A 20897-nucleotide genomic window follows, 5' to 3' on the forward strand; every position below is an offset into this window, starting at 1 on the left:
AAAAAAAAATGAGAGAGAGTGACTCCTACAAGTTCTCATCACTAGCGGAAAAAAAATGATTTTTTTCTTTTCTTTTTATGGTAGTTATATGAGATGATGAATGTTAGCTGAAGCAATTGTGGTGATCCTTTCACAATATATGTAAATCAAACCATTATGCTGAACTCCTTAAACTTATACAGTAATAGAGTGATACAGGTTAATTATTTCTCAATAAATATGGAAAAAAAGAGGCAGTCATTGAGAAGATAGCTATCTTGAATAAACACATTGCCAGCCACACCAGAAGACTAGATAAAGAGCCGGGCCACAATCCCTCCCACCTCACCACTCAAAGCTCCATTGTTTAAGAAATCTACGTTGAGTTTGATAACTATTTGAGCTTCTTTCTTTTTCTCTTCCTGTACTTTCAATTCCCACCCTTATGGGGTTTTTTAATTTTTATTTTTTAGAGATGGGGGTGAGGGGCAGAAAGAGAATTTTAAGCAGGTTCCATGTTGGGGCTCGATTCATGACCTGAGCCAAAATCAAGAGTCAGATGCTTAAATGACTGAGCCACCCAGGCGCCCCTCTTATGGGTTTTTTAAAAGACTTTATTTTTAAGTACTCTCCACCTAACTTGGGACTCAAACTCACAACCCTGAGACCAAAAGAGTTGCGTGCTCCACCTACCAACCCAGCTCTTATGTTTTAAATTCACCAATAAAGAGTGAGCTTGCAAAACCCTAAACACCCATCCTCTACCCCAATAGAAGCAGAACCCCAGGCCTGAACTATGACCTCACTGTGTGGCCCCAGGTGTGCCATGTAATTTCCAACTTTTAAAAGTAATAAGCCTCATCTCTTTCAAAGTCCCCTGATGGTTATTGCTATGGACATCTTACAATCAGAAGGAGAAACCCAAGGACTGGTCCAGCTATAGCACTAATTATTTTAGGCTGAGACTGGCACACAGCATATACATTTTCTCATCTGAAACATTTTCTGTGCCTGTATTGGTATCTGACTTCCTAATACCCACATAGACATTTTAATACATGAGGAAACTGGCTCAGAGAAGTTAAGGGTTTTTTTCCTCTGTAGCTACTTAGGGGTAAAGTTGGCCCCAGAATTCTGGTCTCTGATCCAGCATTCTTCCACTTTTGCCAGAGAGATTCTTCAATATAAAAGGTTGGGAGCCAAAGGCATTTGGCCTGGAAGAAGAGGTTGGGTGGGACCAAGGAAGAGAGGAGTTTGGGGCAGGCATGTGGAGATGAACAGAAATTCTCCCTCCCTCATGTTGGTTGGAGACTCCATGATCCAGCAACTCCATTACTAGATATATACCCAAGAAGAATGAGTGCACTAGGTCCAACAAAGACAGGTACGAGAATGTTCATTGACGCTTTATTGAGAATTATAAAAAACTAGAAACAACCCAAATGTCCATCAGTGGAAGGAAGGATAAACATTTTGGTACATCTCTATAACAGAATACAACTCAGCAATGAAAATGAATATACTATTGATAACACACAATATGGATGAATCATAAAGACATTCTGCTTAGTGAAAGAAGCCAGTTTCCAAAGGATACATTCAGTATGACCAAAACTAATCTGGAGTGACAAGAATCACATCAGTGGTTGCTTCTACTGGTTGGGGGAGACTGACTGGAAAGGGTACAAGGAAGTTCCTGGGGTGATGGAAATGTCGTATGTCTTGACTTGAGTAGTATTACCACATGTACATGTACATGTAACTTTAAGATTTGTATCCTTTGCTGTATGAAAATTATACTTCAATTTATATTTAAAAAACTAAAGCCCAACTTTTTACGAAAGGGTCAGTTAGAGAAGGAAAAGCAAGGTCTCAAAGAGCCCAGTGTGGAAGTGACATCCCAGGCTGCCTCCTGTGAGGAGGAGTTGCCTGGGACTGAGGTGTTTCTGAGGACAGGAGACCTTTGGTGGTTGTACAGGGAGAGCCCTGGGCAAACCAGGACAGCTGGTCACCCCGCTCCTGTGGAAGTAGGGAACTGAAAGGGAGTTCTCAGCGTCTGGCAGACAGGCTAGACTACCTTGGTCTCAGAGCCCAGAGATTGTTCCATAAGCTCAAAGAGGGGCCACAGAAAGATCACAGCTGCAGGCATTACTAGTTGACCATGGGAACATCAGGACTAGGGAGCCATATTTGTTCTTTGAGCTCTCTTTAGGGGCAAGAAGGGGTTGTGGGTGGAGCTGGAGGAACAAGGCCTCAGAAACTGAATAGAGGCAGTTTGACTATCCAGGTTCTAAGCATCATGGCTTCTGAGATAGGCTCTGAGGTGAGTCTCACTTAGCTCTCTCTTCACATCAGATATCCCCACCCCATTGTCCCTTAAATGCCTTGGTCAGGAAAATACCAAAGAAACACACTGATTTTGTGCAAGGAAAACAGAGACATGGGGACCTATCAGAGGCAAACCCTATTGTATCTCTTCACCTTTACAGATGTTACAAGGCAGGGGCTGTCCGCACACTGCTTTTGTTTGCCATAACCTGCTGTGACTTGAGCTGGAGGGATCTTTTCTACCTTCTCAGAGAGGGCCATGAGGGAGGGGCTCATCCAGCTTTCTAGCTGAGGCCTGAGGTGGATTCTGACAAAGAAGCTGCCGGTAGGGCTGGTCCACAGAGGGGAAACAGGAACCAGGAAGTTCTCAGAGGTTCTCAGAAGTTCTCATAGTGGTGCACGAAGTGGGCCTGGTCCTGCCTGTTGATGAGCTGACAGGCCTTCTCTACATTCTTGGTCATTCCTGGAGGGCCACAGCTGAACACTCCAATCTTTGGTACCTGTCAAGTGTGTTGAGGGGAATGGTTGCAGAGAGGAGAGGCCTGAGAGCTTAAGATGCTCACCCTGGGAAGAAGCCGCTTCTCAAGCTTGCTGGAATGACCAGCTAACTGACCCCTGGCCCGAAGCGGGAGGCTTGAGCTGGGGACAGCAGGGGTTTGGGCTTGAAGCCTTCCTCCAACTCTTGATCCTATCCTGGTCCTCCATTCAGATTACATCTGTAGGGTGTTTGAGGGCAGGATATCCTGGCAGGGGAGGGCCAGGGTCCCAGGACAGGTGAGGTGGGACTGACCTGCGGGTGGACCTCCTGCAGGGACTTAAAGAAGGGCTCGAATGGGGGGCGGCCGAAGTGGGTGATGGAGCGCAGGCCCGTGAACAGACTCCGGTTCAGCACCTTCTGGAAGTGTCGCTCACAGATGTACTGGGAGAGGGAGTAGAGGAGGAAGGGCGCCGCCAAACAGAGCCAGAGTTAACTCTTAGTCTAGATGGTGGCCCACCTAGCTGCCCCGACTGCCGGCCCTGCCCTACCAGCATGGTGGTCCTGAGGTCAAACTTCTCGGCCAGCTGGGTGATGTAGATGTGCACGGACACCAGGTCCTGGCAGTCATTCTCCTCCACCTCCCGGATGATGTCAGCCAGCCACTCAAACTGCCGCTGGGTTCGCGTCACCCAGATGAAGTAGATCTGGGGACACATGGCGGGAGCTCAGGACCTGGCTCCAGTCACGGTTCTTCTACTCCAGATGCCTTCACCCAAGAGGCCAGAAAGCCTCCGACCACCCACAGATACCAAACGTTGGCAGCCCCACAGGCTTTTAACCAACCAATCACACTAGAGGCCCTTCTGTCTATACCTCCTACCCTCCCTCAAATGTTGAGCACGTGGACAACAGCGTATGAATAACCCCAGCAGAATCGGTGTCTAGAAGCTGAGGGCTTCTCCTCTTACTGTTCTGCTGTGACGTGGGGCCACAATCAGGCAGTCTGTCCCCTTCAAAGGATGGGAAAGAGACACTCACCTTTTTACAGAGCATTTGACTTCCCAAGGATGACTTGAAGACCAGGTCTTTGAGGATGGAGGCGAAGGGGGTGACCCCAATGCCCCCTCCCACCAGTACTGACACCTCAAACTTATGCCATTCCTGGTGGCCCTCTCCAAATGGCCCATCGAGATACAGCTGCAAGAAGAGTAGGCTGGAGTTAAGCTCCACCACCACAATAGTTCTGAAGCTAGAGGAGGGAGGCAGGGAAAGGCGGGTATGTTTATAGAGTGAGGCGAAAGGGGGTACCATGGCATTACCTGGAAAGACCGGTCTCTGGATTGGGGGAGGGGAGGGACGCTGGGGAGCCTGGGGCTGCAGGGCAAGGCCTGCTAAGGGGATGTGGGGTGGGTAGCTCATCTGGCCTGGGTCTGGTCACCTTTGGGTATTTGGCGCAGCCATCTCCTGTTGGAGGTGAGTAGATCTCCCTGAGCCGAGTGGTCCAGGGTCCTGCCGCCCGGATGTGCAGGCTGAGCGTGTCCTCGTGGGGTGCAGAAGTCAGTGTGAAGGGGTGGTACTCAGTGGTCCCCAGAGCCAGACAGGCGATCCGCACCCACTGTCCCGACTTGTACTCAAAGCCTTGGGGCCGCTGGAACTGCAGGTGGGTCACTCCTGGGGGTCATGGGCAGGCAAGGGCAGGGATCAGAAGGCTTGCTCCTAGTACCTGAGGACAGGCAGATACCCTGTCTTCTCCACACACCTGAGGCATAGGGAGTGGGCATATATGATCTGAACAAGTGGAGTTCCTGGGGGTGGGAGTTGGAGGATCCCCTTCTCTCTTTCCTGGGTAACCCAAGAGCTGAGTTTCTCTGCTCCTGGTTCCACCTCTCGCCTCCCCTCCACTCCTTATTCTGACGAAAGGCCCAGGCCGTGTATCACTGTCCTGAATATCGACCTACAGGTCAGGGGACCTCAGGGTCCCCAAGGACCATCTCAGTGTTTACCAAACCTCTACCATTTGAGAATTACCTTTGTGATGGGCCATTTCTGCACACCTCTGCACTATTGTTTCCCTAATACTTTTCTTTAAATTGACCTACTTTTTCAATTTGATTTACCTTGACAAACTTCAGCTCACTAAGACAGGGGGAAAAACCAGTACCATGTGTTCTGAATAGAAGGCAGCACATTTTATCAGATTTTAGCTGGATACTATTACCTGACTGTGGCTGAGCTTCAGGCCTGTTCTCTCTTTGTTAAAAAAGTTGATTAAAAAAAAAAAAAGTTGACTTGCGAGTACTGGAGAGTACAAAGGTTATACTAACACCATGCTGAGCTTTTGTCCTTGAGTAATCTTAATTGACATAAAGTTGAAATGAGGTTAATTTTCTTACTTGGTCCTGAAGATTAGATGGTCCCACAATACCTACAATCATCTGCCAGCCTCTACAGTGATGTGAATCCTCACCTTGGTCAACATAGACTCTTGAAATGTTGTTGAAATGCCAGTTGCTCATCTCTGATTGGGGGGGGGCGGTTATTTGTGGAGAAGGGAGGAGTATACATGGATCCCCAAGGTGCACTCGGGCCACACACAAGGGGTGTGGGCTCTGTGTTATCCTTAAACCTCTCTGTATGAACCTCCAGCTGCCTCTTCTCATGGTTACTTCTACTTGTTTGCAAGTCCTCCTGGGGGCAAGCATAGCCCTTTATGGGGCTCCGTTTACATCAGGAAAGGCACGGGTTCCCCAAGGGGCTCTAAGAAACCTCAATGGTGGTCTGGAGGCCTAGGGAGCTGTCTCCACATATCCCTAGAGTTGACTTCTACTTCTCCCCCCAGGGTCAGGCTGGGCCTGGTACCTGAAGGCAGCAGCTCTGCCTTCACCACGCCGATCTCCACCTTTTTCCTGCTCAGGCTCACCAGCTTGTCTCCCACATAGATCAGTGCCGGGACCAGGAAGTAGATATGGAAACGGGGCAGCTGGATCAGGCCAAAGCTGCCATGGATAATGATCTGGAGAAAAGGCCATTTAGTACAACTCAGGCCCAGCCAGGTGCCCCCACACCCCGCACTCCCCTTGCCCAGACACTTCCTGCCTGGGCCCTCGGCCTGGGTCAATGAAGCCAGTATAGACTTCACAGACTGGGGTCTCTGATCTCAGGGTCTCACTCTGAGATCTTCGGTCCAGTTCAGCCAGCTCCCTATCCCTCATGAGGGCTCATCCCTGCCCTATGGCCTGGCCCCGCCCAGAGGAAGCCCTCACCAGCACGTAGAGCAGGATATAGAGGTGATGGGTTAGCCAGAAGCCCCGGAAGCTGCGGCGTCGGAAGTGGTGGGAGGCAAAGACATACATGATGGCCAGGACCAGGAGCAGCAGCACCCCTGTCATACCTGAGAGCAGGGGAAGAGGGCCAGAGAATGCTCTCAGGACCTCTGCATGGGCTGAGAATACAACAGAGCATGCCCCCATTCTGCCCTCCTTTTCTGACCTCCCACGCCCCCCAGAACAGCTTAACTGCAGCTGGGGCCTGTCCTGGAGACGAGAAAGAAACCATGACCACTACAAACAAGGAGGTACTCATGGGAAGAGGAAGTCAAGCAGAGATCCTCAGCTAGAACCCCCAGACCCCACATACAGCCCCACTCTCTACCTGGGACCGTCTGGAAGAACCACCAGTAGAACTTTTGGGGAAGCTGGGACCTGTGGGACAAAGGCATATGGAGCTTCTGGCTGGGGCAGGACGGCCACCCCCCACCAACCGTCACCATGTAATGCTGCTCCCACCAGCACTGACTGCTGAGCTTCCTGGACCTCCACCACTCAGATGGCTAGGGGTCCATCCAAGGAACATGGCACCCAGCCTCCCACAGGTCTACCCTCTGCTCTTTCGGCCATTCTTCCTCCTGTGTTATCTTGAACTCTCCTACCACAGCTGACATTTGCTTCCTTGAGTGCTTGGTTCATATTCTGTAAGCTCCGTGGGGGCGAGGGTGGGGCTCTGCTCTGCTCATTGCTCTAATCCCTATGTTCAAACAATGTCAGGCACGTAGTAAAGACTCAGTAAGTATTTGCTGAATGAGTGTGTGAATTTGGCCTGCCTTTTCTCTGCACCTGAATGGGCCCATAAGATGTGCTCCATAGATGTTTGCCCAGTGAATGAAGGATAGGCTAAGAGGCCATGCTCTATGCCAGGCACACACGGGAAAGGGTCTCTGATTCATCTCCTGAACACCTTTCCCAGATAATTAAGGCCAGCTTCCTTCCATGGCAAGGAAGTCACTTTCAGCTTCCCCAGCAGGCTTCTCACCCTCATTCAAAGACAGAGCAGAGTGTCCATGGCCATCTCTTGCTTTTCCATTATGCCCTTTGGCCTGCCCAAATGTCCCAAGGGGGAACCCTCCCCAGAACTGACCCATCGTTCACAAATACGTTGGGAAACATGCAGGCCAGCAGGCTGAGGGGACTGACCGAGAAGATGAAGACATTGACCGCATGGCCAGCACTGTGCAAAACTGAGAGAGACCCCATTCAAGATGCCACCCAGGCCCGACCCTACCTCCCACCCTGAGGGATAGAGGATGCCCAGAGGGACAGATGGGGGGATGAGTAGTAGATCCAGTCTCCTCACTATTTCCCCCACAGGTAGACCCAGGGGGTTGCAGCAATATGGGTGGGAGAGGGGGCCCAGGAGCCACGGACTGGCCAGGACAACAGCAGCCATGGCAATCCAGCGGTGGAAGTCCACGGCGGCGTCAAAGGGCACATAGCGGTGGAGGAAGGTCTCTCGCAGGAAGGTGATGAGGTTGCGGCACATGGTGAGCAGGATGTAAGAGAACATGAAGGAGATGCTGGCGGCTGTGCCCCGGGACAGGATGATGCCCACAAAGGTGGTCTCCGCAATGCCTGAGGGCGGCGAGGCAAAGGCGTAATCTGGGGAGGGGGCAAGGGGTGGATCAGCACGGCCCAGAGGTTGGGGGCCCGGGCCTGAGTTGGCACACCCGGGCTCCGGTGGAAAGAGCCCCCAGAAGACTCTCCATGTCTCCCTTCCCACTGCCCGCAGCCCAGAGCTCTTACAGTAAGCGCGCTCTGCAAACAGGCCCGCACAGATGGCTGAGAAGACCGTCACACACACGATGTGCCGCCGATAGTTTTCCACGAAGCGCTTGTACTGCCGAAGCTTCTGGGCCAGGAGGCCCCGCTGCATCTTCTCCTTCAGCGCCTCTGTGTATAGCCGGGGAGTGGACCCTGCCACCCTGCAGCTGTGGGAGGCACTGACCATGAGTCCCGGGGGCCCTAGCATCCCCTGAATGCTGCCCCATGAAGGAGACCTGGCAGGGTTAGGAGGGGCCAGAACAGATGAAGGAAACAGCACCTGGTGAGCAGACCCCAACTTGCACCTCTCATATTTATTTGCTCCATCTACGCCCACTCTTCTGTCTCCCCATTACTCCACCTCATCTCCCTCTGTCCGACTGTCCTTCCCTCTTGCTATTCCCTGCACAGGCCTTGCAGCTGTGCCCAAAGCAGGCAGGAGCCAAAAGACCCCCTATTGCCATCTCAGTCTTGCCTCTGCGTGCCAGGCCCTATGCCTGAAGATAAGGGTGCAGAGCTTGGAAGATGTCAAAGAATCACTGACTCTGTGTCCCACCAGTCAGGGAATGAGACACATGGCCTTGTGTGTCCAGGAGGAGTAGGCCAGGCCCAGAGACTCTGAGGCTTCTCCCCATGTTTCCTTGGGCTTGATGTTCTGGAAAATACTCACTTTTTGCCAAACCTCTTCTTCAGCCCAGGGCCTCCGAGCTCTGAGGCTTCTGAGGGAGGGAGTTCCCGTTTCTGGGAGCAGGAGCTGAGAAATGGAAAACGGGGCTTGTTCTCTCCTTGTCTGTGCCAGCCAGGAGAAGAACCACCAGATCAGAACTTCAGAAGATGGGGATGGATCCTGGTCCCCATGGGCTGCCCACAGAACCTGCCCATAAAACTGGTCAGAGAGAAGCCAGGCAGGAGAGGCAGGGCAGAATGAACGAATATGATCTGGTCTTCTGTTTTAGAAGATTCTATCCTGGAGTGGCAGGGAGAGAGCCAGGCTCCTGAGCCACATGAGATGTGGGAAGCAGTGGAATTTGGGCCAGGATCGATCGTGGACTAAGAGCTACTTTCAGAGGGCAAATATCTGGTCCCAGGGACTGACGCAGCCAGTCCTCCTTCCTTCACTTCTCTTCAGGGGACCTGCCGATACCCCATTCCTGCTCACCGTTCCCCAGGAGTCCGAGTGATGAATGAGACGCGACAGCTGATGTTTGGTTTAAAGATGTCACCAACACCTGAAGTGAAGAACAAGAGTCTGGACAGCTTCCCCACCAGGGCAGAAGCATAGGAGACTGCCCCCAACCCTGCCACCCCACTTCTCTAGGAAGGCTGCCACAGCACTTGCCAGTGACTTTGTCACATTCTCATCTCTTGTTCCAGCTTTGTTCCACTCACTGCCCATACTGAGCACCCATTGTGCACAGGGCAGTCACTGCTCGGCGAGGTAGTGACTTGGTACATTTGGGAAAGGGGACCACTGCAGGCAGATGCAACCCTGCATCTTTTGTATAAAGAAAATAATGCCTCTTCCTTTGACTAGGTGTATCCCAGGCAGTGCCCACGAGCTCAGTGAGTGGCATGTAGGCTGGATTTCAGCCCACCCCCTGACCTCTCAGTAGGCATCTTTGTCCAGTGCACAAATGGTACAGCTGTACGTGACACCCTTGATGACAAGTGTTTGGCTCTATACCAGGCACAAAAGACTTGGGGAGACATACAACCCAGGTCCTATCCACTCTCATGTTGAAGGAACACCCCTCCATGACTCCTACAACTTCTTACATACACACACCTCCACCTCTGACGCAGAGCTGCGTGCGGCGGAGCTCGCTGTCATGGTCCCGCAGCATGAAATGGAAGTCCTCCCACGTCAGCTCCTCCTTATCCTGGAAGCCAGACTCCCGGAACATGGACTCCACCACCTCTGTCAGCTGGGCCTTGGATAGGCAGTTGTTGGAGATCTCAATGAAGGACCTTGGAGGAAGAGGAGAGACAGAGTAGCTGTCATCCAGCAAGGTCAGGTTCAGGCAGGAGCAGGGTGGGGCGGGCCCCAGATTATCTCATGTGGTTACCAATGACCCAGGAAATGGCACTGAGAAGGTGTTCATCTAGCCTGCAGCTGACATGAAGCTGGGTGGGGCGGCCAAGGGTTTGAAATTGAAAGCGACCTTGACCAATTACGGAAGGCAGCCCTCAAATGAGGGGGCATTGAGAGCTGGGATAATTGTCCATTTAGTGTAGAGACATGTCCAGATGGGCCACGGGCTTCTCACGTGACAGGCTCTCTGCCCACTCTCTTGCGTTAATGCATCCCATGCCGCCTCTGGCCTTCCCCTTTCACAGTCCAGCGAGGGCACAGATGGCCCGGGTGTGGGGGGAGGAGATGTAGCTACAATGGTTGCCGCTTCCTTGTGCCAACACCCCAGGGCCCATGCAGGAGTGTCTCCACACCCCATCTGATAGCACCCAGACTGGCTGATGCGGTGGCCACACTCTTTTTATAGGCTGAGCTTTGGGACACAAACCAACCAACCGTGCACATTTGTCTGTGCACATGGCCCAGCAAACACATTTCAAAAAATGCATCATCCAAGCGAAACTGAGCAGGATTCATAACTGGGTAGGAGGAGATGGTGGTTGCTCAGCCCTAGGGGACAGGGACCCTCTCCTGGATTCCCTAGAGTCTCACCCAGGCCTGGGTCTGCGATGGCACCCCCAGTGAGGGATGGACTGCAATCGGCTTCACTCTTGCCTTTTAAAGATTGATTGATTGATTGACTAGAGAGAGAGTGCGCGCAGAGGTGGGGGGGGGAGGGGCAGGGGGAGATGGAGGGAGAGAATCTCAAGCAGGCTCCAGGCTGAGCACGGACCCAATGCCAGGCTTGATCCCACAACCCTGAGATCACGACCACTTAACTGATTCAGCCACCCAGGCAGCTTCACCCCAGCCTTTTAGACACCCATGCCCAATTGTGGAGATCTGGGGTGCAAGAGGGATGCAGCAGTTCAGGGAAATGCTGAAGGCAATGGAGAGGTAGAAAAGGTAAAAGACTCCGCACAATTTTATGCATTCTATTTATTAATTTGTTCACTTATTCCATGTGATCCAGGTAAGTTTGTATTTAATACCCGCCAATCACAGTGAAGAAGAGGTGGGTTCGGTGGGAAATAAAAGAGAAATCAGACCCTTGTCCTTACGGAGCTGAAGGGGGCTGTGTAACCGGAACAGTGTTTTTTAGAATAAGAAGTCCATGCACCCAAAACTAGTCTTTATCAGCACACCCTAACCAGAAATAGCTTACGCAAGAAGAAGAAAGAGGATTGGAATATAGAGGAACTTTCTATGTTTCTCCTCCTGTATGTCACGGTGATTAATACAGGAAGAATGACCAAGCTCATCTTGGTCGTTATTTCACAGGGCAAAGCACAGTGTTATGTACAGTGGACAAGAGTTTATAAAGGTCCAAAGGCATCCAAAAGGGGGCTGATAGACTTTTGTTATTGGTCATATTGGTTTGGCTGTTGTTGCTTCTTTATCTGTCTGTTTGTTTTTAACTAGGGAGGGAGAATTTTCTGGCTGGTACAGACAGCGCAGATAACAGACCCTCCTAGAGGCAGGGGCCTGGCCAGATAAACTTCTTATGAAGCTAGATGCTCTTCGAGTCTAGGAGGATGCAGCTAAGCCACCTTTCAGTACAGATGGTCACATACCCTCCTCACCCACCCTCTGATTTGACATTCCCTGTCTCAAATAGCAGGGAGTCTCAGAACTGGAAGGGCCCACACCATACCGCATCATGGTGAAGAACTCATCCTTGGAGAGGAAGCCATTTGCGTCAAGGTCATACATGGTGAACATCAGGCGGGACTTGTCCTCTGGAGAGCCTGGGAAGAGAAAGAGGGATGCAGGTCACCTCTGCGCTGAAAGACTGCAGGTTCCTAGAATGGCCCACCTTCCCCCTACCTTTCATGAAGACCACCAGGATGTCCAGAAACTCCCGGAAGGACAGGTAGCCATTGCCATCTTTGTCGGCCAGGGAGAACATGGACTCCACAAACATGTCCTGGGGCTTGAGGCCCAGGGACTCGGCAAACTCAGCTCTGCTCAGCTCGCAAGTCAGGGCCTCCCGTACTTTCTGGGATGAGTCCAGGGGCAGGGTCCCTGCATCTGCCTGGTCGATGTCCAGCACCTGCCCCCGGGCAGCAGCAGAGGGAGGGAGAGAGAAGGAGGTGAGGCCTGGGTTGGGTGCAGTTCAGTGACCCTTTCCATCTCCCCAAAGTCCAATTCAGAAAGGGTGAGCCCGGTGGCTCAGTCCTTAGATACACTTCTGACTTGGGCCTTGGCTCTCCTGTTGAGGGGGTGACTCCAATTTCTAGCAGCCAGCCCATTTTCTCCCTGGACCCAAAATCCAGGAGATTTACACAGTAAGGAATGGTGCTAGCTGGGTGTGGTGGGGTTGGCGGGTCAGGCAGGGAGTGAGTGGCAAAGCTACGATTCAGTCAAGGCTGACTGTCCCCAGCCCACAGACCAGAAGCTTAGTTCACCCCAGGTAAGATCCTGTCCAGCCATGTCCCGTCTCCAAAAGACAGAGCCATGGCACCTGGGCAAACAGGTGTCTGAAGAAGATCTCCAGGATGCGGCCCCGCTGCTGCTTGGTCACAGCCCTCCTGAACAACTCTTTCTCTCTCATCTCAGCCACATCAAGGCCTAGAGCCCACTGCGCACAGAAGTCCCGCAGGTGCTTCACGAAGGTACCCCGCTCCTCGTCAGAGTTAAACAGCAGCACCTGGGTGGGAGGAAGCCCGCTCAGTGCTCGGAGCTCCAACTCTGGCTCAGCCTCCCCTCAAAAGGACCTTGAGTTCAGGGAAGACGAGAAAAGTTGTCCCCTGCCCCCTCCCTCCATCCAGGCTGGAACCAGATGAGTGGCCCAAGGGGGTCAGAGGGAGGGTCACGTGGAGTGCCGGGTCTGCCTCTCCCCAGCACTGCCTTCACAGGGAAGCTCTGTAGCTGAGGAGAGGGTGAGCTGACAGGACTCGCTCTGAGAGGGGAGACTGGTGAGCATTCCAGGTAGGGGAAGCAGGACAGCCATACCAAGTCATACTCCTTGGGGATCTTGAGCAGTAGGGTGCGACGTCCGCGGTCGCCGGAAAGGATGAGGTTGACCTGCTGCGGGGACCGCAACTGGACCGTGCGAAGCACAGAGAGCCACCTGTCCAGGACCTGCAGGCGCCTGTCTGGGAGCAGCTGGATGGTGATGGGATAGCTCTTCTCCCTGGGGCCCGGCCACTCCATCGCTGGGGAAAGGACAGTTGGGCAGAGCGGTTCAGCAGAGGTAGATACCCAAGCCCTGACCTCAAGCAAATTCCACTCTATCAGTCTGAGCAGGCACGCCAAAGCCTGGCTTTCTCCCCATATCTGTAACCTGGTTTTTCTCCCTGGGCTCCCTATCTGGTCCCCAGCTCCTCCCTCCCCTCAGCCCCATCTTACCTGGCACACCATCTTTGGCTTTTTCTTTCTTCACACTCTCTTTGCCTTTCTTCTGTAGCCTCTTGCGCTCTCGGCTCCGGAAATGGGCCACCACACCAGAGATAAGCAGACTCACTGGAAGAGATCAGAAAGAGCCTGTGGAGAGGGGAGCCCCTTGCCTGCAGCTTCACTGAGGGTTCTGCTGCTGCCCCTCCCTCACAGGGTCCTCTGAGCCGGGCTTTGACAGTGGCAAGGAGCTCATGCCACAGACCAGCAGGTTATGAGGGGCAGGGACAGTCGGCAGGCGCAGGGGTGGCCAGGGGAAGAAAAGTGGGTGAGCATGTGGAGAGCTCACCTAGCGGAAGACAGCAGAGAGCCACAATGGTAATGCCAAACCCAGGACCACTGCCCTCGAAGTAGTCCAGTATGGTCAGGGACACACAATGGGGCAGGCCTTGGGTTGTGAGTTGCCGAGGCTGAGGGCAGGGGGCACCTGAGGGAAAGGACACAGAAGACCTCAAAGTCAGCATCTCACTCAGGGCCAGGGACGACTCCTCTTTCTCCTGTAAAGAACTAGGTACAATTCCCCTTCCAGGCCCACCTCTCTAGGGCTTGTTCTCCTCAAAAAGTTCCCTTCCATATCCTATTCTCAGCACCCACCGCAGCCTGACCACAGAGTGCAGCCTGCAAACTAGTCCAGTCCTACTAGGGGAGGCAGGCTAATGCAGGCTTCCCAGCACCACAACAAACAGGCTGCCTGGCACCTGCTTCCCTGGACAGGACCAAGTGCTCCTGTCCCCCATCCTTGGTCCTCTCGCTGGTTGCCATTCACTATGTTCTCCCAGGCCACCCACCGTCCTGCCAGATAAAGACGTTGGGCTGCAGGGCACTGGGGTCCACGTTGGTAACAGCCACCAGCACATCCCAAAGGGTGGTGTTTCTGATTTCTGCGATTTCTTCTTTGGAGAACAGCCTAAGTTGGAGAGAGTCAGGAATTGCTGGAATGGGAAGGGGCTGCCAGCCTCCAGCAATCTGGGACCCAGGGCCTTAGATGAGGGAAGAGACCCAGAAGGGCTGAGGAGGAGGAGGAGGAAGGCCAGCTGGGAATCAAGGGCCCACATTAGCCACTGACATTACACGCAGGCAGCCTGGGGCCCAGGCCAAGGTGAAGTCTGAGGAAGGGACCCAGGCAGGCCTTACCCATTCCCGGTGTTCTCAAACCAGTAACGGTCGCCATCCCGCAGCCGCACAAACTGGTCAAGGACAATGGTGCTGAAGAGGGGCCCGGGGTCCCCATGGCTCTCTAGGAGCCCCCCAGGGAGCAGCTCCAGCCGGGACAGGTCCTGGTTGTACAGGGCAGCTGTGGCCTCCAGCACCTGGGCACCATGGGAGGTGAGGAGTGTGTGTGTGTGCCCATTTGTGTGTGTGTTTGTGCACGCCCATGTGCATGTTAGGGAGAGCACTCGCTGATGCTCCCTCCTTCAAACACAGGACTCCGTCAGCTGCCTATCTTGTTGCTCAGGCCCGAGGGGGTCTCCTCTTCCTAGGCAGTCCCCCTCAGGAGTGGCAAGTCCGATGGGAGGACCAGTGTGTCCCTGCCCAGGCTAAGACCACCATTAAGTGCCTGAGGACCATATTCTCTGACCACCAGTGCCCAGACTATCTGGTCCCAGAGATAAGCAGCTTCAAGGTCACCTAATTCATTCCTGCAGGAGGGAGCCTGCAGAAATAGGACACTGGCACCCAACCCAGGCCACCCTGCAGGAGTGGTACAGTGTAGTGGTGAGGAATGTACTCTGGAGTTGGCTGGCTGAATTTAAATCCTGTCTCTAGGACTGACTTAGCGACTATGTCATTGGTAAGATAAGGATGATGAAAGTATCTATCCTATAGCATTTTTTATATAGATTAAATGAGTTACATGTATACAGGTCTTAAATTAAGAAAGTTTTAGCTCCTATTGCCATCATTACTATTTCTCACCTGGGGGTCTACACTGGGGTTGATGTGACTCCAGTTCTGTGGGGTATCCAACCCCAAAGCCATCAGGGCTTGGGTATAGCTGGGCAGTCCCATATCTCGGCCACGTTGGATACTGCTGGCCACGTAGTCTGTGCGGGAGAACTTGCCAGGACCAGGCCAGTAGTCTGAGAAGGAGAGACACAAGGCTATAGGGCTGAATCATCCTGACCCTTCTTCGCCCAGCAACCTTACATTAGGCTGTTGGCACTACCTGTCCCTGGCACACTCCCCATATGTGACCTGTGCCAATATCAGCCTTGCCTCTATGTGGGGCTCTCCCTAACATACACATGGGCGTGCACAATGTTATCATGTGTGATCAAGGGCAATTTTTCTGGCAAGAATCTTCCCCTGGGACTCAAGACTGTTCTAATCACCAAGCAGTATATTCTCTGTTCTTTACCTCCTCAACCTCAAGACAGGACTGGATGAAAATCTTTAGAGACCTAAGCACCAAGGAGATTGTGCTGTCACCCCTCCCCCCAACATATTCAGACACAGGTTAATTTAGAATGAGAAACCACACTAAACTCAAATTAAGCAAAAAAAGAAAAAAAAAGTTAAAAACTTTTTCTTCTAATGGCTATTTGCAGCATGTATATTTGTGCTTCTGCATTGTAGGTACCCTAGGGTCTGACTGTTGGTTCACTCAGAAGGTTCCCCAGGCTCCCGAGCCTCTGGCTCTTATCCCCTCTGGCTCCCAAGCTCACCCCTCAGATCTTCAACCACTATCCTGTCCTCCAGCTCTGAAATCTGGGAGGCCATTCCCAGTAGCAGCTGATCCACGGCTTGGGCACTGTTCAGGCTGGCATTCTGGAAAAAAAAATAATAATAACACATTCAGGATAGGCTCTTGGGCCTCTTCCCACAGCCTAGTCCCTGTCATCCTAAACCATGCAGCACCTCAGGACTGAGAGCCTTTGGCCCATCCTGACTCTTGAGCTGCTGTCTCTAGATAATTTTCTGATCATTCCTTCATCTCCTACTATCTGGAGTGCCAACACCCAAGATCTGGAATGGTTGCTTTTCCCAGCCTGTGTGCCAAAACAGACATTGACCCATCTTCCCCTGACCCAGACCCCAGGCTGACCTCCCGACGCCAGTAGCTGTTGCAGACCCTGAGAGCTGGGGAGTGGCCAAAACCCTCATTCAGGACCATCTGGAAATGACAGCTGGCATTTCTGAAATGGGGAATCAAAGATGGGATGAGAACTCAGGGGGAAAGCTGAGATGAGGTTGAATGGGGTGAGGGACTCCAAGGGGTTTGGCCAAGACTGAGGATGCAACTTCTTTGAACACAGCAGGGATGTGGCAATATGTGTGGACTGAAGGTATGGGTTGCTCTTTGTCCACCTAGAGTGGGAAGGGAAGGAGGGACCAGAGTAACAAGCTGCTGGACAAATCCTATTGTCAGCAACTAAAGCCCAGCCATTAGGAGGGGTTGTTAAGGTTGAAACTCCTACCCCTGCGTCTTATTTAGGGTTTCAAATCTGCTTCTCTTCCCCTTCAAACTGTGGAGGTGTATAAAAGTCTCCAGGTCCCTAAGGTCCTTGACCCTTTACCTCTGCCAGTGTGCTCCCTTTACCTCTGCCAGCCTCTCCCTCACCTCATGTACACGCCAGGAGGCACCATGGTGGAGAAGAACTGCTCAGATGCTGCCAGGAACTCTGGGGAAATGCTGGGATCCAAGAAGGAACGATACCCTGCCCAATAGGGGTAAGAAGATAAATAGACTCCTTATCACATCTTGCCATCACATGCAGCCACCTGTTTTCTTTCCCCTGTATATCCTGACCAGTGTCCCTCACTGTCCCCCCACGGCAGCCCAGGTGTCTCCCCCCCAACTCCTTTACCTGTATATCGTGGGGGTGTTTTCTGCAGGAAGCTGGGCAGCCACTCATACAGAGCTATGTTCTGAGGGTCAAGACAGGGCAAAAGGGAGGCAAGTGCTGGAGCAGCCATGCTGAGAGCGGTCTGAGCCCAAGGAAGGCTTAGGTGGGAGGTGAGGGCCAGGCAGGGGCAGTCAGGAGGGAGGCAACTCCAACAGGACAGGGGCAGAGGCCTGTCCCCCACTGGGAACATGGGATGGCAGTGGCCTAATAACTAATAACCACAGCCAAGTCTCGTGTATAATGGCCCTTGGCCTGCTGCTCATCTTCGGGGTCCATTCCTAGACGTTAGCTCCAGTTCTGGGGGCTGTTTGTGTGAGGATGGAGGGCTCTGCGGGGCAGCGGAGTCTCCCGCGAAGCAGCGGGCAGTGTGTGTGTGTGGGGGGGGGGCGGGTTACCGAGCCGGGGGAGGCGGGGACGGGGCGTGTGACTGACCTGGTAGGTGGCGATGACCTTCTTGCGCGCGTGCTGGAACAGCTCCTCGTCCCCCCACTGCGGGTGCTCGCGGGCCAGCCGCTGCGCGCACAGGTTGTGGTAGCGGAACCACAGCAGGCCCAGCGCCTGCAGGAAGGGGTCGCGGTTCCCTCGCTCCGCCCCGAAGGCTGCACGCGACGCGGGGCCGCAGGGCGCGGGGGACGCAGGGGAGGACGTGAGCGGCGGACTGACCGCCAGTGTGGCCGCCCGCAGCCCGCAGCCCGCCCCGGCCGCCCCGCGCCCCGGCCGCCGCAGCCCGCCCCGCAGCCTCACCGTACAGCCCCCGGGGCCCGCGCTGTCCGGTGGCCGGGTCGGGCGCAGTCCACATGAGCAGGGGGCTTTGCGCGTCCCGGGGGAAGGCGGGGTCGGGCCCCGACGCCAGCTGCCCCCCGGAGAAGCTCCGCAGCGCGTCGCTCCAGGAGTGCGAGGAGCCATAGATGGCGCTGCCGTCCAGCCAGCCCGTCACCTCGTTGCTCTGCAGGGGCACGAAGACGGTGAGCCGCCAGGGTGAGCCGGGGGTGGGGGAGCGGAAGCGGGTGTGGGTGGGCGAGGGGGTGGGAGCCCCGCCCCGCCCTGTCGGGCCGCGACCTCGGGACCCCGGCCGCCTAGTCTCACCAGGTCGCGGGGATTACTGGGGCTCCGTCCGGTCTCGGGGTCCCAGCGGCTCCTCTGGAAGGGGAGGACCACGTCCCCGCGCCGGTCGGGGTCGAACACCGGGTCGCCGGGCGGGATGTGGATGTTGAGGAACTCGGCTGGGCAGCCGGGGGTCTCCACGCTCACCAGGTCCGAGAGCACGTGGTAGCCTGCGGCCATGGCATACGGATGAGAATCGCCACTCACCATGGGCTCGGAGTTTCTCTAGGTTTCTCAAGACTCAAAAGACATGTTGAAGTGCAAACTCGGCCACCAGCTCTTTTTTTCTAATTTTCAAAGTAGGGATATAGGACCCTCTCAAGCCACCTCATAACGTTGTTGTAAGAATCAAAATAATATAATTAATATAAGGGTTCCCCCAAATCAATTCCCGTCTTCCAACAGATCTTGCCTCCTCCTTTCACTTCGGAGGAAAGAGGATATAATCGTACGGGTAGGAGAGCGGTGGCAGGGGACTCAACTCCTAGAGCTATAAAGGAGGTCCAATGACACTCCTAGGTTTGGAGTAAGGGGTAAGAGAAAGATTAGGGAAGCAAGTATCCGTGACTCGACACTTCCAAATCCCCCGAGATAAAGAAGGGCTAGAAGTGTTCGACACTCCCAAATCCCTCGAGATAAAGAAGGGCTGGAAGAGTTGCTTAAGGCGGAGGAGGTGCCTGGGAGTCTGTGGTCCGTCCCCCGGGCTTTTGCGGACGGGCCGCAGGACCCCTCTCCCCAGGCGCTGAGCTAAGTGACTGCTCACCCCCCGGCGTCTTCCCACTTTGCTCTCACCAAAGAAAACCCCCAGCACCGTGCGGTTGCGGCGGGATGGCTGCCCGGCTGCGCCGCGCATGGCGGCGTCGCTGAGTCGGCGCGGGTTGGGCAGCAGCGGCTCCCCCAGAGCCTGGTAAACGCCGTCCTTGTAATTGGCTGGCAGGAGGCGCTGGAGTCGGGAGCCTGTGGGAAGCAGGGAGCTGGGCTATCAGAGCACCCCCGCCCCCTACAAGCGCACAGACTTCTCCCTACGCCTACCTCAAATCCCCATCCTCACCCTCAAGACCCTCTTCGCCGGGGTCTCCTGGCCCCGGGAGTGCGTAGTTCGCTACGCAGACAGCCGCGGGGGCGGGGAGATGGGGGGAGTTGCGCGGCGCGTAGTCTCCGCTTCTCTGCGCGTCACTAGTCATCCCCCTAACTCCTACCCATATCACAGGACGCACCGGCAGCGCCACGCTCGTGATGCCTCAGGTTGTTGAACCAGCCGTCATAGCGCTGCACTTCCCAGGACAGTGGGAATGAGTCCTGGCCGCCTGCGGGTCAGAGAGCGGTCCCGTCAGCGCTTCCCTCCCTACGACAGCTCCCGCTCACGGAGCGCCCCCAATTCTACCCAAGAGCCAACACCTGAGCCTCGATGAGGCTGCGCTGGGAAATTTCCCATCCCGCGGAGCCGCGCTGCGATTTGACCGATCTTGTAGCCTGCCTCCATCTGTTTCTTCCCCCCACCCTCAGGAGGTACAGGGTGACATCCCGAAGCTAGGGGCACCGGACACTTACCCGCTGGATCCAGGGATGCAGTCAGCAGAGCTCCCAGGAGCATTACTGCCTCTGGCCTTGGGCAGAGCATGCTGACCTTGCCGCCTGGGAGGTGGGAGGTGAAAAGTGAGGGACAAGGAGCAGGTATCCCCCGTGCCTACAGCCCACATAGGGGAGGAGGTGCCTGCTGCTTTCGTTTCTGGAGCAAAGCTTATAGAAGCATCACCAAGAACCCGCATCCACATGCCACTCTTTTCAGTACACCTGGTAGGCACTGACACTGGTCCCTGCTTTCCACCTGCTGGAAGAACTAACACTGGTTAAAGGATGCCCCTCACCCCTGCCCCAGGGCTACCAGTCCTCTGGGGTTTGTCAGTTCCAAGCAGAAATTTACATCCAGCCTGGCTGCCTTCCCCTATTCCCCAACTCCCAACCTCCAACCTCCATCCCCAAGCCCTCAGTAACTGCTTCTCCTAGAGGAGGCAGGGAAGGGAAAGCGGTTAGTGAGCTGGGAACCGGGACCTGCAGCTCCTCCTACTCCACGGTGAATGCCTGTGCATGCATAGGAGGGTTGGAAAGATCAGGCCCCAAACTCCCTCCAACCTCTGGTTTACAGCTTCTGGCTGAGATCAGAAGTCTTTCTTCTTGGAATCTTTGCTTCTCTGCCCTCCTCCCAGGCTTCATCCTCCCAACACAGCAATACCTCTACCCCCCACACCTCCCAGCTCTGAAGATCCTTCCGCCCAACCCCAGCAACACCCTTACCCTCTTCTGCAGATCCTTTAAGGCCAGCCGCCCTGGTGTCTACTCAGGTAGACCAGCGCCAAATGACCACATCTGGACGGGAGGCTCGCCCTCTTACTGTGAAGGCTGGGCTCCCTCATTTGCATAGTAGCCTCCGCCTCTTATTTGCAAGATCTCTTCCGAGCTGCACCCAGCTGCCAAGCCCTGCCATCCGCCCAGCAAGCTGCCCGGGGTGCTATAAAAGGGCTCCAGGTCTTGTACCACTT

At 54.3% G+C, this 20897-nt stretch overlaps 1 protein-coding gene across 3 annotated transcripts; it reads right to left on the reverse strand.

Moving 5' to 3' along the window:
- Positions 1–1364: 1364 nt before the first annotated feature.
- Positions 1365–20888, reverse strand: DUOX2 (dual oxidase 2). 3 transcript variants are annotated; one of them, XM_045067668.1, is made up of 34 exons: positions 20653–20888; positions 19909–19992; positions 19575–19664; positions 19150–19314; positions 18340–18527; positions 17998–18199; positions 17686–17852; positions 17215–17275; positions 16968–17064; positions 16452–16542; positions 16072–16174; positions 15323–15486; positions 14540–14715; positions 14194–14312; positions 13695–13832; positions 13361–13474; positions 12965–13167; positions 12474–12659; positions 11837–12062; positions 11664–11757; positions 9665–9846; positions 9038–9107; positions 8549–8632; positions 7861–8045; positions 7486–7716; positions 7199–7298; positions 6437–6486; positions 6049–6176; positions 5645–5798; positions 4224–4456; positions 3824–3982; positions 3334–3489; positions 3098–3226; positions 1365–2807 (listed from the first exon to the last, which is right to left on the reverse strand). In XM_045067668.1, the coding sequence occupies exons 2-34, from the start codon at positions 19976–19978 to the stop codon at positions 2685–2687; spliced, it is 4638 nt and encodes a 1545-aa protein (XP_044923603.1). In that variant the 5' UTR covers positions 19979–19992; positions 20653–20888; the 3' UTR covers positions 1365–2684. The 3 variants fall into 3 exon arrangements, with proteins under 3 accessions (XP_044923603.1, XP_044923604.1, XP_044923605.1); XM_045067669.1 differs by lacking the exon at positions 20653–20888 and having other exon boundaries at positions 19909–20628; XM_045067670.1 differs by lacking the exons at positions 19150–19314; positions 19575–19664; positions 19909–19992; positions 20653–20888 and having other exon boundaries at positions 17686–17811; positions 18340–18481.
- Between the last annotated feature and the right edge of the window lie 9 nt (positions 20889–20897).

Source organism: Mustela putorius, unplaced genomic scaffold, assembly GCF_011764305.1.
Source record: "Mustela putorius furo isolate JIRA1106 unplaced genomic scaffold, ASM1176430v1.1 tig00003898_pilon_pilon_pilon, whole genome shotgun sequence".
In the NCBI taxonomy this organism is placed as follows: Eukaryota; Metazoa; Chordata; class Mammalia; order Carnivora; family Mustelidae; genus Mustela; species Mustela putorius.

Excerpts from the sequence above, each read along its gene's own strand:
- DUOX2 (XM_045067668.1), bottom strand. The coding sequence starts at position 19,978 with ATGCTCTGCCCAAGGCCAGAGGCAGTAATGCTCCTGGGAGCTCTGCTG. Across the intron at positions 13,475-13,694 it reads TCTCTGCTGTCTTCCGCTAG|TGAGTCTGCTTATCTCTGGT; the intron begins GTGAGCTCTCCA and ends GATCTCTTCCAG. Across the intron at positions 4,457-5,644 it reads GGCAGAGCTGCTGCCTTCAG|GAGTGACCCACCTGCAGTTC; the intron begins GTACCAGGCCCA and ends CATGACCCCCAG.